The sequence below is a fragment of the Cydia fagiglandana genome, chromosome 20 (genome assembly GCF_963556715.1).
Source record: "Cydia fagiglandana chromosome 20, ilCydFagi1.1, whole genome shotgun sequence".
NCBI classification, from domain to species: Eukaryota; Metazoa; Arthropoda; class Insecta; order Lepidoptera; family Tortricidae; genus Cydia; species Cydia fagiglandana.
Genome location: NC_085951.1, coordinates 9,273,743 through 9,297,415, shown reverse-complemented (window position 1 = coordinate 9,297,415; position 23,673 = coordinate 9,273,743). Strand labels below are relative to the sequence as shown.

Genomic DNA, 23,673 nt, shown 5'->3' with positions numbered 1-23,673 from the left:
GGTCATCATTAGTCATTATCGGCGGTTGAATTCGGCGAGCCAAATTAATCAGAGAATTTAATCATATTGGCGAAAAATTTACTAGTCTGGACACGCCTGATACTTAACTAAATTAGGTACTAAATATAATAATACTTTCAGATTCAATAAGATCTGTACCTACTAAGAATCAGGAGTTTTTCTAAGCTCATTCGTGTCAGTTTTCGCTTTGGAGTCTCTTTTGCCTGCTTTTTTCTATGAGTACCATAAACCAAGAGTCCGCAGCGACGCACCAAACAGCTAAAAAAATACTTAACAATTATTTTGCAAAACATCAATCATTCAATCAATCATTTATTTATTTGCAGATAAAACATGGTAGGTACAATGCATGCAAATACAATTATATTAACATTACACCACGACGGTAATGTCAAAATTAAAATTAATTACAATAAAAATCAATTACAATTAAAATCATACTAAGAAATAAATTATATATATATTAAATGTCAGTTAATTAGTGATTACAAATAAAAATCAATCAATTAATCAATCAATTGCAGAATAACACTATTCGTACTAAGAATTTCCCAAAGCTCATCGGGGGCAGTTTTCGCTTTAGGGTCACTTTTAGTCTGCTGTTTACAATTCATGTGCATTAAAAATACCTACTTAAGTAAGTACTTCTTGTATGAAAAAGCATGCGCCCGAAAAATCGACCAGCAAATATTTTAGGCATGTATGCAAATGTGTATCCAACCTGCTGCAGTACGTAGGTCGGTAGTCGTTTTCAGTGATTTCAATAGCAACATTTATTTTGTTTAATATACTTTGCAGTGGTAATCTGCTCCTAAACATAAAAAATAAGTTTTTTTTTTAATAACGCTTTGCCTAAAATTATAAGGGAAAGCAGTTTGAGCAATACCCCTTATGAGTGAAAAGCAACATCCTTAACGGAGATATATGTATGAACTGGTATGAGTAACTCAGTAAACAATTTATAATACATTTTATATACGATTTAGTCATAATTCAATCTAATTATAGGTAGGTATGTTGCGCTCCCGCATAATTGTCTCGCGTTGGTACAAGCAGATTTAACCAATTCTAATAGAATAATTTCAAATCGATAATTTGTTAAGATTAGAATTGTTCTTACCACTGCAACGATTAAAACGATAGTGATTATCATTAGCTTTAACCGCGATAACAGTCAATAGTAGTAGCGGTTGACCAAAATCAGCTGCAAATGGTGTTAAAGGTATGAAAATCGGCACGATTAATCTTTAAGCCATTTGAATCAATTTGACCCGTAGCACCAAAATATAAAAACAAACGGAAAGGAGTTATGACGGGGTCTTTTTTTGTATGGAAAAATAAAAAAAATTGTTCAGAAACCTATCGTGTATGGAATTAAATGAAAGGGCGGCGTTTTGAGCCGGTTCTAAAAATATATCACATTATTATATTTCCGTCACTTGCATTCAATTGAAATAAAAATAATTTTCAAAACATACCAAGTTTGGGCTCCTCCAGATACGAAACCGTTGAATTATTTTTTGCAAAATATACCTCAAGTAATACCCAATATCCGCATATTTAACCCCAAGAAATTAATTTCGAAAATATTTAGTTTTAGTATTATTTTTTAAATGTTTATTATTACGAATTGTAATCTATCAATCCATCAATGAAACTGCCTCCTAGCCTAGTCGATAGTGACCCTGCCTATGAAGCAAGAGGTCCCAGGTTCGAATCCTGGTAAGGGCATTTATTTGTGTGTTCATCATCATCATCACACAAATAAATGCCCATATACAAATATATACAAGCCCTGGTAAGGGCATTTATTTGTGTGATGATGATGATGAACACACAAATAAATGCCCTTACCAGGATTCGGACCTGGGACTGCCTGCTTCATAGGCAGGGTCACTATTGACTAGGCTAGGAGGCCATTTCATTGATAGATTGATAGATCACAATTTGTAATAATAAAAAAAATTAAAATAATACTAAAACTAAATATTTTCGAAATTAATTTCTTGGGGTTAGATATGAGGATATTGGGTATTACTTGAGGTATATTTTGAAAAAAATAATTCAACGGTTTCGTATCTGGAGGAGCCCAAACTTGGTATGTTTTGAAAGTTATTTTTATTTTAATTGAATGCAAGTGACGGAAATATAATAATGTGATATATTTTTAGAACCGGCTTAAAATGCCCTTTTATTTAATACCACACACGATAGGTTTCTGAACAACTTTTTTTATTTTTCCATACAAAAAAAAGATGACGTCATAACTCCTTTTCGTTTGTTTTTTTTTTTTTGGTGCTACGGGTCAAATTGATTCAAATGGCCTAAAGATTAATCGTGCCGATTTTCATACCTTTAACACCATTTGCAGCTGATTCCCGAATTTCAGGTTGTACCGCTATCGCTACAATAGTTGCGTACCTATCTATTCAAGGGAGATTTTGCGTGCAGAATTATCTGCTAATTGGTGAAAATGTTCATATGATCTCCGGTTGCGTGTTCTTTATTTAATGAATATAATTATTATTATATATTATTTTATAATTAACTTGTAGTGAAATCACTTCGTTAAATGAATTATTATTGTTGGACAACACGAAATTGTAAAAAAAATTGACATGAAATCGGTTGCGTGTTCGTTTTTTTATAACTAAATATTTTATTGGATGTCAAAAATTTACTTTCGTAAAAATTACAAAAATTGCAAAAAATATTATTATTTTAGGAATTACCTACAAAATTATTTTTAAGGTTTTTTTTTAATATATAAATATTGATAGATTGCTCATATCTCCTACGTTTTTATGTTCGTTTATTCACATTCGAGGTAAAGTCAAAGGGGAAGTCCGTCTATAAGCTTTTTCGTCGCTTAGCTCCTGTGTTTATACACATACTCCCTACTCCAAAAGGTTGATAGCTGAGGGAATGAAGTCCTTCCTATCTTACTATGTCTAAGCGACATGCGATTACAAATACTAAAATACTTGACCTATAATATGATGATGCTGAGGCAAGAAATTGTCTATCCCGGTCTTCACCATACTTATTGGCTTTAGTTAAAAAAAGTTTTGTTAGGTTTTTTTAATATTTTATTTGAATTAATTTTCACATTTTTGACATAAAACGTGACGTTTAATTATCGATTGTTGTAAATAAAAATGTTTAGTTATTTTTTTATTATCAATCTTAGAATCTTCTAATAATATTATTCATTGTACGCAGTAGGTACCTCCCATATAACCATTCCAGTCGCAGAATCATCAAAGTGGTAACTAAATGTCAGATGTGTCGTAACAGAGTCCACACAATGTGTCTAGAATTGTTTCGAAACAAAGTGTCGTCGCCGTGTGTACACTTTTCCGTAACAAGGTGTCGACACATTTGTGTGCACTTTGCGTGCGGTTTGCGACTAAATCTGACAGCAAATTTGTGACAGCAAATGTCAATATAAAATACCTCTTGAAAACCAAGGTTTGTCAAACTACTATTAGTGTCTCGTGTGCTCGTAAGTAATTCTAGTAAGTCATCATGGGCGATGCAAATGATAATAATCGACCAAAACCATATAAACACCCAACGACCGTCAACCTTTTACAGATTTTTTTTTAAAGAAATGCAATAAGCTACTTAGGTCAGCCAACGAATGCTCCAAAAAGTTGTAGAGGGAAATGCTCGGAACACAATTTTTGACTCTGTAACTTGGTTAGTACAAGTTAGGAGGTGAACATATCAAAAGTCCCCGGCCGTAGCCCTTGAGCGGGGGGAAGAGAGGGGGCTTTGAAGGTCCCATTTTCCGGTTTTTCGATTATATCTCGGAAACTATGCATCTTAGCGACATGGCCACTTATACAAAATGAAAGTTAATTTAATTTGTTACAAGTTTATTCAGTCAATTTTTTCGATATGTTGAATAGTTTTTGAGATATCCCCTCTTGAAAGTTTATTTAGGACTCTCAATTTTATCTTGATATATCTACATCAGTGAAAGTGCTAGGCCGTGTATGGTATCGTTTTCGCATAAATCTGGGTTGCTGAATCCATTTAAGGTATCACATTGACACCATTCCACAAAATTAAAAAAAATCTTTTTAGGGTTCCGTACCTCAAGCAAAAAACGGAATCCTTATAGGATCACTCGTGCGTCTGTATGTCTATTCGTCTGAATACACAAAATAGTTCTTTACCTATAGATGACAGGAAAACCTATTAGAAATGTGCAGTCAAGCGCGAGTCGGACTTAATGTACGGAACCCTTAATACGCGAGTCCGACTCGCACTTGGCCGGTTTTTTTTAAACTCCTCTTGACGCTTAACCGCTGAACCGATTTCGTTGAAATTTGGTATAGAAATAGTTTGCGTCCCGGAACAGGACATAGGATAGATCTTATAACCAAAATCATCTTTTGAAGGTGTGAAAAGTGGCGTGGAAATTTGTACGGGAAATCAATAACCGCTAAACCGATTTATATTAAATTTGGGATGGTCTACATCTTTGATTTAGTTAAAAATTATAAAAAAAACATGACTTCAAACCTAAACTTAAACAGTATTAACTTCAAGAAGTCAATTCTGAATTCCCCCCTACACCTCATTTCACACCTTTAAAAGATGATTTTTGAGATAACTTTTTATGTCCTGTCTCGGGACTCAAAATATATGTGCGTACTAAATTTAAATTAAAACTGTTCAGCAGTTTAAGCGTGAAGAGGAGTTTAGAAGAAAGTATTTTAATAAGTTTATATGTTTTTAATTTGGAATGGTGTCAATGTGATACCATAACTAAATTTGGTACTGCGAATTTATACGAAAATGATACCAAACATGGCCTCGTAGCTTTACTGTTGTAGAAGTCAAAATAAAATTGAGAGCCCTAAATTCTTATTACTTGGCCAAACTTGTGTAGAAGGAAAAGGAAAAATAAAAGTCTTCGGCAGGAATAAAAGACAAATATAATTTTTATTTTTGCGTTACTATTTCAATCATCAAATATAAACATAGCTTGATTATATTATTCTAGTGAGATCCTCATAGATAAACAAAAACATTTACTTAAAAATTACAAGGTCGAAATGCCACGGAACTTGTGAGAGTAATATGTGAAAAATAAAAACTTTTATGACAAAAAAATCTGGACACAATTTAAGAAGCATACAATTGCGTCGAGGAATCATCTGTATTTTTGATTGTTTCATTACCTCCTCGCTTCTTTTTTTGTCCTTTGTATTCTGTAGCAATTTGTTAGATCTGAAAATAAAGATAACTTGCGTCGTCACGGATGTCGATTTATAGGTTTTAGGGAGTGCAGAATTCGAAAACGATGATCATTTTATAATCCAAGATGGCGGCTACGTATTTTGTCATAAAAGTCGTCATGAATATCGTTTTATAGGTTTTAGGAAGTGCCGATTTCGAAAATGATGACCAGTTTGGAATCCAAGATGTGTGCCGTGCACTTTGTCATAAAAGTCGTCATGGATATCGTTTTATAGGTTTTAGGGAGTGCAGAATTCGAAAATGATGACCATTTTGGATTCCAAGATGTCTGCCGTGCACTTTGTCATATAAGCCGTCATAGATGTTGATTTATAGGTGTTAGGAAGAGCAGATTTCGAAAATGATGACCATGACCAATAAAACGACATCCATGTCGACTTTTAACATAGTGCATGGCCGCCATCTTGGATTCCAAAATAGTTATTATTTTCGAAATCTGCGCCCCCCAAAACCTATAAAACGACACCCATGACGACTTTTATGACATAGTGCATGGCCGCCATTCTGGATTATAAAATGGTCATCATTTTCGAAAGCGGGCCCCCTAAAACCTATAAAACGACATCCATGACGACTTTTATGACATAGTGCATGGCCGCCATCTTGGAATCCAAAATGGTCATCGTTTTCGAAATCTGCGCCCCCTAAAACCTATAAAACGACACCCATGACGACTTTTATGACATAGTGCATGGCCACCATTTTGGAATCCAAAATGGTCATCATTTTCTAAATCTGCGCCCCCCAAAACCTAAAAAACGACACCCATGACAACTTTTATGATATAGTGCATAGCCGCCATTTTGGATTTCAAAATGGTCATCATTTTCTAAATAGGGGCCCCCTAAAACCCATAAAACGACATCCATGACGACTTTTATGACATAGTGCATGGCCGCCATTTTGGAATCAAAAATGGTTATCATTTTCGAAATCTGCGCCCCCCAAAACCTATAAAACGACCCCCATGACGACTTTTATGACATAGTGCATGGCCGCCATTCTGGATTCCAAAATGGTCATCATTTTCGAAAGCGGGGCCCCCTAAAACCTATAAAACGACATCCATGACGACTTTTATGACATAGTGCATGGCCGCCATCTTGGAATCCAAAATGGTCATCGTTTTCGAAATCTGCGCCCCCTAAAACCTATAAAACGACACCCATGACGACTTTTATGACATAGTGCATGGCCACCATTTTGGAATCCAAAATGGTCATCATTTTCTAAATCTGCGCCCCCCAAAACCTATAAAACGACACCCGTGACGACTTTTATGACATAGTGCATGGCCGCCATTTTGGATTTCAAAATGGTCATCATTTTCTAAATCGGGGCCCCCTAAAACCTATAAAACGACATCCATGACGACTTTTATGACATAGTGCATGGCCGCCATCTTGGAATCCAAAATGGTCATCATTTTTTAAATCTGCGCCTCCTAAAACCTATAAAACGACACCCATGACGACTTTTATGGCATAGTGCATGGCCGCCATTTTGGATTACAAAATGGTCATCATTTTCAAAATTGGGGCCCCCTAAAACGTATAAAACGACATCCATGACGACTTTTATGACACAGTGCATGGTCGCCATTTTGGATTCCAAAATGGTCATCATTTTCGAAATCGGCACTCCCTAAAACCTATAAATCGACACCTATCTCGACTTTTATGACAAACTGTTTGGCTACCATCTGCATGCAAGACATTTCTATTATTTTTACGTACAAAAATGGCCCCCTGTCAACTTCCAACCGAGATTTAATCGATAATTTATTCGATTAATATTCAGATTAATTCAATTTCAATATATATTAGGTCGACTAAACTAATCGCGATTAAAATTTGAGGATTAACTTTTTTATTCCATTAATTAGTCGAATAAACAGTTAATCTATTAAGTCCCATCTCTGACCACGGCATTTTTACACTTTGAGAATATCTGAAAACAAATGAACACAAGGAGCCATTTTGCAAATCCAGTAACTTTGTTATTACTTTTGACAGCGCGTGTCATGTGTCTACACAGAGTCGACACAAAGTCGAAACATTTGCGACTACTTTGTGACTGCAATATTTCTCAGCCTTAAACCATATTTATACATCATAATTAACAAGTTTCGTAGTATGTAAAGCGTTATTTCTGTTATTTAAGTATAGTATACGCATCGAAGTACTAAAAATGCATCAAATAATATATTTATGAACACAGGCACTGAGAAGTAAACAATTTCATTTCCGGCTAAACTAAAACAATGTGGTGGCGCGTTGATTATATTACACTTAGTTTATCAAATCACTCGAGCAGTTTAATTCCCCATTATAATTTAAGTCCTATTGTAATATAAATGCAAACAATATATAATTACGTCTTGTAATCCGTTTTAGAGATGGCGTATTAATGTCACTTATTTTTATTTAACTATTTTTCCATCTGACAGTTTCCATTTGACAGGAACAAAATGAACGAATGAACGAATGATATTGGCATAAAGTAGTCGCAAACTCGAAACAATGTGTGCACACGGCGACCACACTTTATGTCACTTTGTGTCATGTGTCGACCCTTCCCCATTTCTGGTAACTGTGTCGACACGGCGACGACTCTGCGACTGGAATTGTGACCGAAACAGACGGTGTCGACACAAGATGTGTCTACACCGCGTCGTAACGGCGACTGGAAATGGTTGTATGGGCTACCAGGGCTATACCCGCGAAAATCGAAGCTTCGCAAATTGCGGGGATTTTTCTGTCACTCTAATTACGCTTTCGTTGGAGTAAAAGAGAAAGATCCCCGAAATTTGCGAATTTAGGTTTTTGCGCGTAGCCGCTCTATATCGTTGATAAATTTAATGGCCAGCGAAAGAGTTGCATTCAAATGTTAAATTAACCAATCGATTCCCTAAAAGGCGCACGCCCTTGATTTCTAATCGATACATTCGATTCGATCCACTTGTCGATTCCGAATCGGTATCAGTGTCCGGCAGAGAAAGTATAATAATTATGTAGGCCGCACCAATTACGTTTGTTATATTGGAACGTACCCTTAAATAAGATTTTAATAATTTGTGACCTACTACAAAGAAATTTCATTTCATTTATTCATAAACTGATAAAATTGTGTCTGAATGTTACATAATTATCTAAAAAAATCATGCCTATTATTAATTTACAATTTTAAGATATTCATTTACAATTACACACAATAATACCTACAGTCATAATACATAGGTAATTGAGCCTATTATCCACTCACATGATTCATGCAACTGTGGTTGCGAGCTGTCACCCTTATTTTCACATAATAATAGAGGTCACTGAAAAATATCAATCATGTGAGTGGTTATAAAAATATCAGCCCATCGATCTGCCAACTGAGCTACCGAGACTTACCCGATGACAGCGAATATTTCCTTCATATCCTCATAATACCTACGCGCCTAGGGAGGCGCCAAGCGACATCTACCGAAAGAGCATTCACTTTAAAGTTGAAATTATTGCGTGAAAATAAGACAGAATAACAGACAGTACTTAAACAATTTCGAATGTCAACTACGATTGTTATGCGTTCTAGAAGTTTAGTGCCTTCTCAACCCGAATAGCAAGAATATACAAGTACGGCTACCATCAGTTTGGCATTGACATAAACGCTATCGCGAACGTAATTTACTTTATGTATATCTCTTTCGCACTAATAGGACGAGCGAGATGCATAGAATGTAAATTACGTTCACGATAGCGTTAAAGTCAATGCCAAACTGATGGTAGCCGTATAGCAGCTCAAATTTAAATATTCCTCTCGCCGTCGGCAGGGTGTTCATCCTCACACCCTAGAACCTAAATGGTCGCGCACTGTGCGGTTTAAGAGGACTTTCCTTCAGCGGAGGCTCCGCCTGTGGAATGAACTCCCTGCCGAGCTTTTCTCGAGGGACTGCAGTATGGGGTTTTTCAAAAATGGAGTGTATCTACAGGTTTTACGTAAAAGGTCGGCAACGTACATATACTTAACACCCCTGGAGTTGCAGGCTTCCGTAGGCTACGTACAAAATTTCGTGAAAATAAAATAGGTACTACCTAATTTAAAAAGTTGTGACTGGCTGACTATATCTCTAATTTAAAATTTTAAAGCAAATAATCAATGTAAGTATTGTTGTTTTCTGTGATTGTTGTTTTGTTTTACACCGCTAGCGACATCTGTAAGCCATGTTTTAAAAGATTTACAAGTTACAACCTTAGTCTTGCTACGACGTGATGTCGTCCGTATACCAAGTAATACGTAATACCTTTCAACCAAATTACATTCTTGTGTTAAGGCGGAAGGATAGATGGCGTTGAACTAAGCTGTTAAAAAAATTATGAATGTTATCAGAGATATTATCGATGACTTAACATCTGTTCTTGGCTCTGCTAGAAGCTTGCTGTATGCCGATGACCTCAAAATTATTTACGGTATCCAAGACATATCAGACTGTTTATCTCTCCAGGAAGATGTAAACAGAGTCCATCTGTGGAGTATCGAAAATAAATTGACTTTTAATTCAACAAAGTGTGCGGTCATGACGTTTAGTAGAGCTCGCAATCCACTTCTATACGACTATATCCTGGACTCAGAGACTATATCCCGTGTCAATTCTATTCGAGATCTAGGCGTTCTTCTCGATCCCCACCTAAACTTTCATGACCACATGTTGTCATTGGCGCGTGACTGCTACAAGAGGTTAGGGTTTGTAATCAGGAATTCTAGGGATTTTCATGACCCAGGTACCGTGAAGCTCCTGTACAGTGCCCTAGTAAGAAGCAAACTCGAGTCCGCCTCCATTGTTTGGAACCCCTATGAGGCATCTTATGTCTTACTTCTGGAGAGAGTGCAAAAGGTATTCCTACGGTTCCTCTATAAAAAAATGTATGGGTACTATCCGTTCTTATACCCAACCAAATTTTTGTTAGGTATACTGGGTCTCAACTCTCTGGAGGTAAGACGTAACTATGCACTTCTCACTACTGCTTGCAGTATCCTGCGCGGGGAGTCGGACTGTATTGAGCTGGTGGGGCAGCTGGTACGTCTGTACGTTCCTTCACGGACCAGAATCGAGTTCAGACCTCGTGACCGTTGTCTCCTGGCAGTCCCGGCTTCCCGAACTGTATCACGTAGGAACTCCCCTCTGGTTCGTTCTTTGCTCCTTTTGAATGCGCTCCTCGCATCGGCCTCTCAGTGTGACTGTGATTTGTTTGCAAGCAGACTGGTGGTTGTGCGTGTTGAATGTTTGAGGTTCTGTGAGAAGATGGATGCACGTCCTTCTACGGTTTAAAATGTGTTAATTTATGTTTTTGTAACTTGTGATGAATTGTATACATATTGTATTCTTCTTCTTTAATCTTTAAGTTAGCAGTGCTTTGGTATTTTTTACTGTTATGCTGTTTAACTTGTTTTGAAATAAATAAATAATAAATAAATAAAATAAATTATAACGCCGTATAAGATAAATAAAGTCTAAGAAAAAAACGTGCCTCGGACGGCCAAGAAAAAGTCATTCTCGAATGGCCCATTACCTTTGGCCTATTCTCGGCTAGATGGCGTTAAAGACACCGTTTGGTATTTAACAATTTTAACACATACCAGTGAAAGAACATATGAGTCAGTAGGGACCAATAAAAATTAAGAATCATTTATCCGTAAACATATTTTGATTATTTTATACATTTTCAATGTTATTTTAAGTTTTAATCGTGTGTCGATAGATGGCAGTAAATGCACCGTGACTACAAAATTGACAATGACAGGACCCCTCTATACTATCTATTCTTTTTGATGTTATTATACAACATTTAAATAACTTTCATTTGTTAAAAAAAAAACAATTTCGATCGCAATTTCCTAAACTATCTTACATTTTACACACCCTATAGCTAGTAAAATACAAAACATCTTGTAGGTATTGTTTTTTACTGGCATAAAATAAGTTTAATAAATACCAGCATAACCAGGCTGTGGTTGTTATTAAGGCCAGGCGTGGCTCACTCCGATTCTGTGTTAAGGCTTATAAAAAAAATAAGTACTTAATTGTTTCACGTATTTCAATAAACATGAAATTAATTATTTTCCTCACGTTTTCATGTAATCTTCCTGTAATTATCAAAATTCTTTGTGTCCTTTATTTCCTTTTACACTAGTAGGTATATAATGGGCATTTTCAATTTTGGGGTTAATCTGTTCTAGTAGGTACAATATCAAACATTGACTATTACATTTACTTGCAGTTACTGTGAACAGCATAACTTTACTTCTACATAATAGGGAAGACACGAGGATGTTTAAAAGCAGACAATAAAATAGGTATGTTATAACCCATGTATTATTAATTTCACTTTAATACTTTACTGCTTCGTGCACGCTAACTTAATCTCTGAACACCATCTTCATCAGTTAACGCGAACATCATATTTAATTCCTCGGATGCACTTGAACAGGATAGCCATTGACGGAGGCAACCGATACTGCCATGACGAGCCGCATGTCCTCATAGGACTCTGGAGAAGTCAGTCGGAACTTTTGAAGTACCTTAATGCAGATAGTCTTCACAAGTTTGATAGCGAAGTACCTCCCTGAAATGAAAATGTGATCATATTTCAAGTCTGCGAGAAAAATGGACTAAAGATCCACCAATATTTAGTTGTGAATCCTATATGTTTACTAATTTAGGTAGATTTCCTTATTGTAGATTATTTTCTGACATTCTGTAATGAAGAAGAAAATTTTATATTCCAACTAATTTCCGTTAAAAAATCACTTGCATTGATCACTTTTTTACCACTGCTTGTTAATCTCTATTCAAATTCATCTTAAAAGATTCAAAAGAAGTTAATTATAAAACAATTGCATAAAATAAACTTTTAAATAGAGCACCAATCATAATAGGTACTTAAAAATACATGCAGTGTAGGTAAGAGAGAGTATATAACAGAAAAAAATATGGTTGTCTGTAAAATCGGTTTAAGGACGATAATTGTGCGTGATAACGTCATAAAAAACGTTACCTACATTACGTAACGTTACCATGGAGAACTGTCCTCAACGTTACCATGGAGATCTGTCCACAACGTGACACTTTTACGTGCATACTACCGGTGTTCATCGATTTATAAAACGTTATCACGTCATAAATCTTACCCATGCAATCCATTGGTCCGAGACTGAAAGGTATATAGCAATTCGGATGGCGTAACGTGGAATTTTCAGGACTAAACCTTTCCGGTTCGAAGGCGTTCGGGTTAGTCCAATACCGCTTATCACGATGAAGGTGGTATATTGGTATCACGAGCGAGCACCCAGCGGGCAGTGTCGCGTTGCCTGCAACACCAGAAAAAATCTTACATTTTTAAATGAAGCAAATAAAAGGTAACATGGTTGGTGTTCCAATAGAACGACATTTTTGTTTAAATACGTATTTCCTTTTAATAAAATCAGTGAAGCTTTTCGCTTAGTGGGTAATTTTAAATTGGTTTAATTAATTTAATATATTTTCACGCATGTTGGTCACCTAAATAAATATTATAAAAACCCAGAAATATACGATATTCGGGTTAGATATACCCAGAGCCTCTTGTTGTACAAGAGAATTCCGTACATACTTATTTCAATGTCTTCAGCTATGGTTCTTTGGAGCATCACTCCGATAGGGAAGAGCCGAATGACTTCCTTGAACACCATGTCTAAGTACGGCATCAATTTCAGGTCGTCCTCCGTGACATCTCGGATATTGTCTTCGAAAACCTCCTTTATTTCGGCGTAGACTTTTTCCTGTTTATAAAAAACAATGTTGTATTAACAGGTAGGTTATTACTAATTATTATTTATTTTTTAATGTATGTTAGTCTGTACGTCGCTTTGAGTCTTAGTTACCACCACTACTTGCCTGATAATAAATGATATCACATATTGATTTTTGATTCGATTATCAGTGCGTCCTCGCTCATTCTGATGACACCACGATACTTCAGATGGACAAGTCGTTAGCGTAAACGGTTGTGGGAAAGTCATAATTATGGTAAGGGATTAGATAATGTAAGCGTTGCATACCTGGCATTCGGGATGATATGCCATCATTAGCAAAGCGTATGATGTTATCTTAGCAGTCGCCTCTTGACTCTGTGAACATGTTGAGAAGCTGAGTAAATCATTTTATTTTGTAACTATACTAATATATAGATACACGCACATCATAAATATGTCAGTAAACTTTATTTTTGTTACCTATATGTTTAAGTTATGTGTTGCCAGGTCACCCCGCAAAGATGATACCATCGTCGTAACACTTCTTTGTGAACCGTAAACCGGGGTTACTTTGATCAATTTTAGAGTTTGGCACCATTTTTTGACGATCCTAATATACGTAAAAATATGAAATAAAAATATAATAATCGGTTTTTTCTCTTCTTTCCGCCTTTTCAGAAAAAAATAAAAACAACGCGATCAAAGTTATATTGAGAATGGGGTTACTTTGAAACCACTTATTTTTTTGCTGACATTCTAAAGTAGACCCGCTAAAAAGCCCGTAAAAAATAAAAAAATAAAAATCGGTTAAGTACTTTTTTAGTTATTTATATTTTTAAGGTGTGGGGTTACTTTGATATCATACGAAATGATACAAATTAGGAAAATTAAGCGCTTATTTACTATAAATAACGTAGGAATAATCGCACTTAGCAGCATATATCTGAATTGCAAGCTTTTCCATTTCAGTAAATTTGGTCTGTGCACCCGGGGTTTTGATATGTTGTACCTTTATGCTTATTGTTTAAAGTTCCATAAAAAATATATTGTGCTTTCAATGCGGCACGAATAGATTTTGTGCCAATGTTTGCGAATGCATCATTAAGTTGTTTTACTTGGTATTTTTTGTAGTCTCGTTACCCGATATTTTTTTTTTGTAATCTATGGCATTCTTTCTATAAAAAACAATGCATATTGATTTATTGTAGAATTAATGTCCTGGTGGGCTGGTGGCCTTACGCACGTATAATAAAACACTTAAAGCAAAGCCGCAGGATAAAATATAGCCAAATCCCACCCAGAAACTTAATTCCATACAACAACGGTATGGAAGAAAAGGGTAAAAGAATTTTATAATCAGTTAAGCAGTTCCAGAGATCAACTCCTAGATACAAATTTATAATTCTTCAACCTCTAACTCTTCCACTGACTCAAACGATGCCTATTTATTACATTACTATTGAAAAAAATACATAAAAATAATCGTAAACTGCCAAAATAATTCTTTAATCTTTTGATCAATTTCACCACGTATAAGTGATCAAAGACACCCCGATCCATGGATTCCCCCGCTACGTGCGCATGTGGAGGTTGTCGGATTCAGGTATTTTTTTATAAACTCTCGAATCAACACTGATTAACGTAAGACACTATAAAATTACATGTATTAATTATTGACACAAATACAGTCAAAGTTTTTCAACCAATAAAATCAGGAAGAAAAGCGTACCCGCCATTAATAATTTTTTTCTAGACGAAATAATAATATTACACTCGCATCCGCTTACTGCGCGGTGAAACAACTATCAGTGTTGCCAATAAAGAAAAAATACTGCGAAGTTTTTGTTCAACTCGTTCAAACAAGGACTTTAGTAGCGGAGAGAAGTTGCTATCAAAGTCGACCCGCAAATCAAAGTAACCCCGGTTTACGGAACTCATCATAACGCGAAGTCTGTTTAGTATGTGCTAACAAGTACAGAAAATATGTGTGTATACATACTGCTGTAAAAAGGGTGAACCATTGCTTCACCAGTTCTTCGTGGCTTGGTAGTTGATTAGACAATAAGAGTCTGTCGATGACGCTGAGCTCTGTGTTATGTTTGTTGTCACCCTCTGCGTTCAGGATTTCCTTGATCATACTTTCGTCCATCGATTCCAGAATTTTCAGTCTGTGCTTTACATTTGTATTCGCGATTTCAGTGATCTTTTTAATCATCTCTTTTTGTGTTTGATAATATTTAGTCATCCAGTAAAATGGATCGACTTGAAGGTACCATTGAGTCATTCTCATGAAAACTATTAAGTACACACTAAAAACAATAGGTAGCTAAAGTACACGCAAGTGTAAAGGGGCCACAGATTACTAGTTCGCCGGACGATATCAATCTGTCAGTTGTTCGGAGCTGTCAAATTTTGCATTTAACTGACAGGCTGATGTCGTCTGGCGAACTGGTAGTCAGTGGTACCCTTAAGAATAAGAATTAAAAAAGTTCTCAAATACGAGTTGGACCAGGCAAAGTAATGGATTTCTTACTTTCAAACTTTCAAAAAAGAAATTTGGTTTTTATATGATAGAAGCAGCATTCATATTTTCAACAATATAAATACCCACTGTAGGCCAATCAAATTAGATTATTTTGAAAAATTGATTCCCAACAAGCTGATAATCGTTGTAATACGTTAATTTAGTCCTTCAATTGTTTTAATAGCGGAGAGCAATACGGACAGACGATCACGATTACTACTCCAATCGTCAGCTTTGTAGCAATATCCATGGGAAATTGCAATATAGTCCGTGGCGCTGGCGACAAAAAAGTGTGATATACGGCAAGTGATGATGATGGAGTGTGATATACGGCAAATGATGATGATGGAAATACCAAACTTGCGCACATAGCCGAACAAATTTGTTTACAAATTTCGGGGATCACCCCCCTTAAGTCAAAATTTTACATCAAAAATTCGATTGGCTGCCCTTCGTAAATCAATTTGTGAGTCAAAAGGAGCAACTCTGCAAAAGGAAATTCCATCATCATCATTTGCCGTATAATTAAGTGAACACCAGGGACTAATACAAAAGTTTTCTTACTCGTGTACATCGTGCAGAAATTTGGTGTTCAGATTTGGTAGGGCTATGGTCTGTTCCCTTGTCAATCCCATTAATGTCCCTGAAAAAGTAAAATATATTCAGGCAGGTAATTAGCGTGCATCTCACGCACAAATTTCACGTCAAAAATTTTTCAATTATAGAGGTCTTAATCGCGATGTGGTCAATTACAGAGGTAAAATTAAGAAAAGCACTAAAATGTAAATTACAATTATAGAGGCTTTTTAGTCTCATGGGACCGGCATGGGGACGGGACCTTTGATTGCAATTATTGAGGTTTTCAATTTATCCAGGTGCCAAATAACCAGATTTCACTGTAAGTATGTAGGTCTGTATAATGTTAGTGACATTAATCTTCAGTCTGATTACGTGATTACACTTACGGCAAACAGTGTAAGTGGTGCCCAAGACTATGTCATCGTAGATATCAAACGTTTTTCCTCCCGATTTAGCCATAAGCCGTCTTACAGTTTCATTTGCTTCGTCGTTGATAACTTCATCGTAGGCTTCTAACGCCTTTTTGCCGTAGTTGGGTAGTACCGTCTTTCTGCAGATTCGCCAACTAGGACCTACAATTGTTGGATTTTATACCTATAGTACCTACTTACATTTGTACAACGTAAGTGAAATTTAACGCCGATATATAATTTAAAATCCGAGTTTGCAATATTCTTACCCCTGGAGTTACACTCATTGTTTTCATCACACTTGCTAATAAAAAAAATATGCGAAATACGGTAGCATTTCAAACATTCGTCCGCCATATTGTAATTTTTAACAGGGTCGGCATCTTTAGTAGATCTATCCGGCATTATGATTCGGTCAAATTGTGTTTTTTTGAAAAACTAATTATAGCCAGCCTTTTATGAATGTAGTAGATACCTTAGGGTATGGTGATTTACGCACACTAGCGTCCCTTCCCCTCCCCCTGACGCAACCCCCCCTTTTTGCATGAAATATGTCCCGGTTCTTTTTTAAATTTTTTGAGGAAAGTATACATTTTAGGAAAAAAGTGTCAATGAAAGAAATAATCCTTAATAAATTCTTAATAAAAAAGGTCATATTTTTTTTTATATAAATTCAAATTAAGTTTCATCAACAAACTTATTTGTAAATAAGTTCTGGGGTACCTGAACCACTGAGAAGACCGGATCCGCAGTAATCTCTTATGTACTTGTACTGGGGGCCTTTAATACTTGTCTTGTGACTTTTGAGAAGCGTCTGAGAAACGAGAGATATAAATTCGTCGGGTGACAAGCAAAAGTCACTAACTAACACCATTGAAATGATTGGACAATAAACCGTGTTACAAGTGTAATAAGTTTTTGGAAAAAATTTCAAGCTTTTATCGCTGACCGTACTTTTTTTACTACAGACAACTAACCCCGGCTACACACGTAACTATAAATCGTAGCGATTAAACTGTCCATCATTACGATAATCGACAACGATTTGTCATACACACGGCAGATAAAACTGCGCAGTTCGGTCTGCACAGTTTAATCGCTACGATTTATCGTTACGTGTGTGGCCTGCATAATACTCATCGAGAAAATTCTAAAAACCCTTAACACAATTAGGTTGCGTTGTTTCATCACAGAGTTCCTATGGCCACCTCCTGTCTCCATCATCAGATCAGTTCGACAGTACCATATTATTGTATTGTCATCAGAACTATTATACATACAGCTGCCAATTTTCATGACGCTACGTACGATCCTTAGAAGATGGTTAAATTAGTTACCTTAGATTCCACTAAATAGTTACATACAAGTCGAGAGTTTCTATGGCCACCTCATGTCTCCATCATCAGATCAGTTCGACAGTACCATATTGTTGTATTGTCATCAGAACTACATACAGCTGCCAATTTTCATGGCGCTACGATCCTTGGAAGATGGTTAAGTTAGTTACCTTAGATATCATTACATAGTTAGTTACATACAGGTCGACCTAATAAAAGCTTGTTAATAAAGTGCACTGTAACTTTAATTTTTTGATAGTACTTAGTGACTTTTGCTTGTCACCCGACGATTAATAATTATAAGTAATTTCTGTCAACTATTTTTGCGGTTTCATTGAGATCGCCCGTTTTCTGCTGTTGCAACGCTACGCTACTGCAAATCAATCAGAAATACCTACCCTTGGGGTATGACAAAACCAAAAAAGGAATAGAATAAGAATAAGATCTTTTTTATTATTACCTTTCTTTATTATACTTACCTTAATGTCATCGGGGTCGTTCACAAATATATTAAGGTCAGGTCCAATCCATACCCTGAAGAGGTCACCATACTCTTGCAGGTACCTTCCAACAGTATTTGTTAACTCTGTAACAATAAACATTTTGTTGTATGTACTTTGAAGATACTGGTACAAAACCAACCTCGGTCATTTTTAGGGATCTGTACCAAAAAATCAAAAAGGATTCCTAATCTGTCTGTCAGTCGGTCATATCGCTAAAATCTCGAGATACAGTTATGCTATCGATATAAAAATTTGAATAGTTACAATATAAACAAGGCTAGTCCAGACGCATTGAAAGTATTTTGTGATTCTTTTATAGGTACGTTTTTTAAGGGGCCCACTGATTACCAGTCCGCCTGCAGTCCCTGGCCTTATCGGGCGACCTGCCGTCCTAGACCAATAACGTCCACAAACATAAGCGATTATTGCCGGCCGGCAATGGTCTGCTGCCACCTCTGCGACTACAGACGAGTCGTCATTTTCCCACCGTACGGCCGCCTGCCGGCAATAGTCTGATATAATTTTGACAGATCCCTACAAATTGACAGTTCGCCGGACGATGTTAGCCTGTCAGTTAACCGCAGCAGGCCACACATTAACAGTTCTATTTCAGATTTTGGACTGACGGCTATTCGGACTACGGCTCGTCGATTCCGGTCAGCGTCGACAGATATCTGCCGGACAGTCCGTGGCCTGCAGGCCAATTTACACACACATTATCAGATAGCCGGCCGGTGGCCTGTTGGCCGTCATCTGTTGTCAGTCGAGAGCCTTCAGTTTCGTGTTTTTCAACTAGTTTAATTTTTTCCTCAAAATGGACTGTCGACGTCAAAGATAATGTTTACACTTTTGGACCTTATTCCTTTGTAATAAGGCAAAAAATGTAAACCTATATTTTACTACTAGCTGTGCCCGCGGCTCCGCCCGCGTGGAATTCGGTCTGTCTCATCAGTAAGCGGCTAATTTCTAATCCTAATTTGTCTCCCTCTCCCCTGGAGGCGGAACTTGAAGTAAAGTTGACAGATGGATATGCTAGAGGACTGTAGTCCAGATAAAATACTTTACAGTTAGGTACCACTAAATAAAACTACACTCCAAAATCAATAGTTTTTTTCGCCCTTATTAAAATTTTATAGTGTATATCGGACGATACAGCAAGGTATACGCTCGCAAGCGAAAGCGAAGCGGCTTGCCTGGCTAGAGCGCCACTCACCGTGGTCTTCTTCCCACTCCTGACGTTTCGAGACTTTTGCGAATGATTCGATTTTTTTCGGGAAGGCATGGAAATGCGTATAAAATGCAGGTCCCAAATCGTTTGACTCCGCAAACGACCAGTGCCGGGTTATGATATTTTGATGCCCTAAGCATTTCTAGACCATGGTGACCTCTCTCCCTAGGTTCATCAAGTTTTCATTGAATTTGTTTGGTCAATTGAGTGACTTTCATTGCCGCATTACAGCTGAGAATGGAAATCAGTTACAACAGAGTACTTAATGCTGCTGCAGTCGCCATATCTTAGAATGGAATTGAAAACGCGAGCGAAGCGAGCGCGCAAAATTTTTCGATATTAAAACGCAATTTGATAGACAGTTGTACATTTTTACTTTTAGTATGGAAATCAGTCACATAATTTTATCACGAAAATTGACAGTGCTGTAGCAGTAACGTTGCAACAGAGTTATGGTAAAATTCCATTTCTAACCGCAGCTGCACTACCGGTACTGAACGCGTCGCTGTCATTGTCAATTTCTTTAGTAAAATTGACAGTAATGCAGCTGCGGTTAGAAATGGAATGTTACCATTATGCTGCTGCAGTTGCCACCTGAATGTCACCTTTATCATATCTTAGAAAGTGATTGAAAACGCGAGCGAAGCGAGCGCGAAAATTGTTCGATAAGGCCCAGTGCTAACCAGGCGCGAATCCAGGATTTCATACAGAGAAGCGATGGGACAGTTTTTTATCAGCCTAGCTTCGCATAGGGCTCGATATTTAAGGGTCTCAGCGAGGTTGTTTGATGCAAGAGAGGTGAAAAGATGCAAGAAATCGAAAGCCTACGTTGGAGATGTTCTTACGTACCCTCACTCTCTTGCTTGACCCCTACGACCCTTCGTTATTAGATGGGTAGGTACTTGTACATGTATAAAAGTTTCATGTAGGTACCTACTCCACGACGACTGCAATGCTGCCCTAAGGAAGTGCTTATTTTGCTTATAAGGGTTAATTCGGCACTGCAAATGACAGAGGTCAATGTTTTTTTTTCAAAGTACCCACCTTCGTGGCCATTATTAAGTGATGTAGGTATACGTATGAATATGGATTTGATATGGATGCGATGTAATTACGATTAGGTATAATTCATGACGGAGAAAATTGATAATTTTAAATAATTATGCAATTATACGCGTGTTGATATGTGTGTTTATTTTAGCACTACGTAACTTTAATGTTTACTCAGGTTTAATTACTTAATGTTTACTCAGTTCCCCAAAAGACGGCTCTGTGCAATGAGGGGCAATTAATTTACTGTCGTTTAATTTTGTTGTATTATTAAATCAACATATTTCGTCGTTGCGCTTTCCAAAGCTGATATGTGTTCGATTATTGAATGACAAATAGTTTCCTAGCAACAAAATACATAAGGTATTAATTCATCTGATTAAGATCTCGCACATATAAGATTTGGTAAGCGCAACGACGTAAGCCCTTAATTATGCAATTTTTGTGGATGTCCGTACCCTCTCTTCTAAACTTAGAGTTAATTTGGCAAAATCCTTCCTCGGTGGCTTATTCATGTCAACACGTATTAAATTTAGCGCCATCTGTTAGTTAAGTTAGTTTACCAGGCTACTGTATAGTGGTAGCACAAAGTTTGCCCCTCCTTCCTAAGTAGCGCCATAAGATTTAGGGGCAAACTTAAGTCAAGCGAGTGTTGTGGCTACCCCCCCTTTTAGGGGTTGAATTTTTATAGCCTAAAACCTGGCCGGGGATTTTCTCGACAGATTAGTAAAGTTTTCGTCAAAATCCGTTCAGCCGTTTTCACGTGATGCGCGTTCAAATAAACAGACAAACAGATAAACAGACAAACAGACAAAAATTCTAAAAACTTTTGGAACGTGTTCTCTTATCGATTCTAGGTATCCCCAGCCAATTTTTTTCCAAATATCTTCCATGTACAGACTTTCGATAGTCTTCAGCTTTATTATATGTATAGAGTATAGATAGATATAGATAGATAGACTACAGAGAAACCTGGTTAATTGGTTACTTGGATAAATGGAAAACCTCAATAGTTGCAACCAAAGCTCTGGTTCTGGTCCTTTGGAACCAAAGGTCCTCTATAATTGACATTATGAAACTTTTTTAGTTATTTTATTAGTTACATGAAATTTGATTTTGATGTTTTTCTTATGTTTGCCTCCGTAATTAAACAGATTGCATAAAGTAGTTACCTACTCTATAATTGTAACAGTTCCATTGTTTGGTCCTATTTATTATTTCTACTAGTAAAATAGGATGTACTTTAAATATTTATTTATTTCATTATTTTATACTTTATTGCACAAAACAAGTTAAAGGTACAAAAGGTGGACTTAATGTTTTAAGTTATTCTTTACCAGTCAATTACTGGCCCAACCAGAAACTATTTTACAAGCTTTTATTACCTAACTGACTTTCAAATCTGAGAAGGACGAAGGTTATCAATAGGGAATATTACGCGAAACTCTGCGTAGGGGGCGCCAGACCGTTACAGAAACGAAATATGTACTACCAGAAAAAGGTGACGAAGTGGATTACTATATCTGGTGATGTACGTAATTTTTTTGTTTGATTTTTTGTAAATTATAAAAATCTATGACAAGGTATCAAACAAAAAAATCACTCGTAAACCGCCCAAGTGGACCTAATATTATGTAGAAAAGGTTTTAAAGAGTAGAATGAATAAAACAAAAACATAACAGTAAAGTATTTTCATTTCTTTCAATTTGGTATACAAAGATAGCACCTAAATAAGAGCCGGTGTAAGTAAAGGTAGGTTGAATCCACCGCTTGCAGCTTCTAACTCCATATCCTTTTTTTGTAATAATAGTCACATAGTAGGAGAATTGCAGGTAGGTAATATCGCCACGCCACGCTCTGTAACGCCGAACACAGTTTGCTCCAGATATTCTTTTAACTTAAAACGGAATTAATTAATGTTGTCATAATTCGGATCCAACTTGTAGCTGAAGAATTTCAGGCATAGATCTTATCTCTTGTCTAAGCAGGTACTTCGGTTAGGTTAGGTGAGGTATCTCCATACTTGCGCTAGTGTTCCTACCACGTGTCTTTATAGCGTACTTTATAGAATCAAATCGCACAATTTTTGCAGAATGTCAGTCATGAAAAAAATCAGAATTGTGATATTATGATTTCGATTTTCTTATAAAGGTATTTTTCATAGCTAGTCTTTTCATTGCTAGCTGCTGTGAACGCCAACGATGGTATACCTCCCGGCATTATCTTGAGAACTATTAAAATTTTAACCAGTGTTTTAGGTAATATTGGGAGGCTAATTTCCCTATTTGAATCTTTGAATGCTTGCTCCTTTTTTACTCGGTTACACTTCCAGCAATCAATAATCATGTCTGTATTTTCGAATATATAAGCCACGCAAATACAATATGTCACATTTAAAATTAATGGAGAACTCTACTGGTCAACCTTCTGTCTGTCACTTTGCACAGCGATATTTTTAGCTTATTTTCCAAATTATACATGGCTCTAAATGCCTACAACTGCTCTTATTTTATCGAAAAGCACCAGATTACTGTGCAATAGTGTGGGCAGGCCCAGTACTGAACAAATAATAACATATCTTTTTGTTTCAGACGTTGCGGTCTTGCACGGCTACGTCGTGTCGCCCTGACGGCCGATGTCAACGTCCACAACGAACTATTTATTATATTTCTAGTGAATCTTGTTATTTTGTGTTTAAGTTTTTTGTGTTTCAATTACTGCTGTATACTGTTCTGGTAAGTGGATGCATGCCGCAACTCAATCAGGCGATGGCACGCCATATCCAAATTTTAATTGTGTACAATGCGATAACTCTTTTAAAACACAGAGAGGCCTCAATATTCACATTACCAAAAAACACCGTCTTTGTATCAGCCAAAATGACGCCGGTCTAAATTTAGACCCATCTCCTTTAACCCCCCTTTCTGACCAACCAAATTTTATCCCTTTTCATTTACACCTTAGCGAA

At 36.6% G+C, this 23,673-nt stretch overlaps 1 protein-coding gene across 1 annotated transcript in view; it reads right to left on the bottom strand.

Moving 5' to 3' along the window:
* Nucleotides 1-11,723: 11,723 nt before the first annotated feature.
* The window catches only part of LOC134674530 (cytochrome P450 4g15-like), an 80,229-nt gene continuing 68,279 nt past the window's right edge, over nucleotides 11,724-23,673 (bottom strand). The window contains exons 3-11 of the mRNA XM_063532630.1: nucleotides 18,404-18,510; nucleotides 17,311-17,401; nucleotides 16,564-16,749; nucleotides 16,163-16,241; nucleotides 15,074-15,383; nucleotides 13,381-13,449; nucleotides 12,933-13,101; nucleotides 12,472-12,651; nucleotides 11,724-11,906 (exon numbers count right to left, since the gene is read on the bottom strand). Of these exons, the coding sequence (XP_063388700.1) occupies nucleotides 11,746-11,906; nucleotides 12,472-12,651; nucleotides 12,933-13,101; nucleotides 13,381-13,449; nucleotides 15,074-15,383; nucleotides 16,163-16,241; nucleotides 16,564-16,749; nucleotides 17,311-17,401; nucleotides 18,404-18,510 (1,352 nt within the window). The 3' untranslated portion in view covers nucleotides 11,724-11,745. The remainder of the gene's footprint in view (nucleotides 11,907-12,471; nucleotides 12,652-12,932; nucleotides 13,102-13,380; nucleotides 13,450-15,073; nucleotides 15,384-16,162; nucleotides 16,242-16,563; nucleotides 16,750-17,310; nucleotides 17,402-18,403; nucleotides 18,511-23,673) is intronic.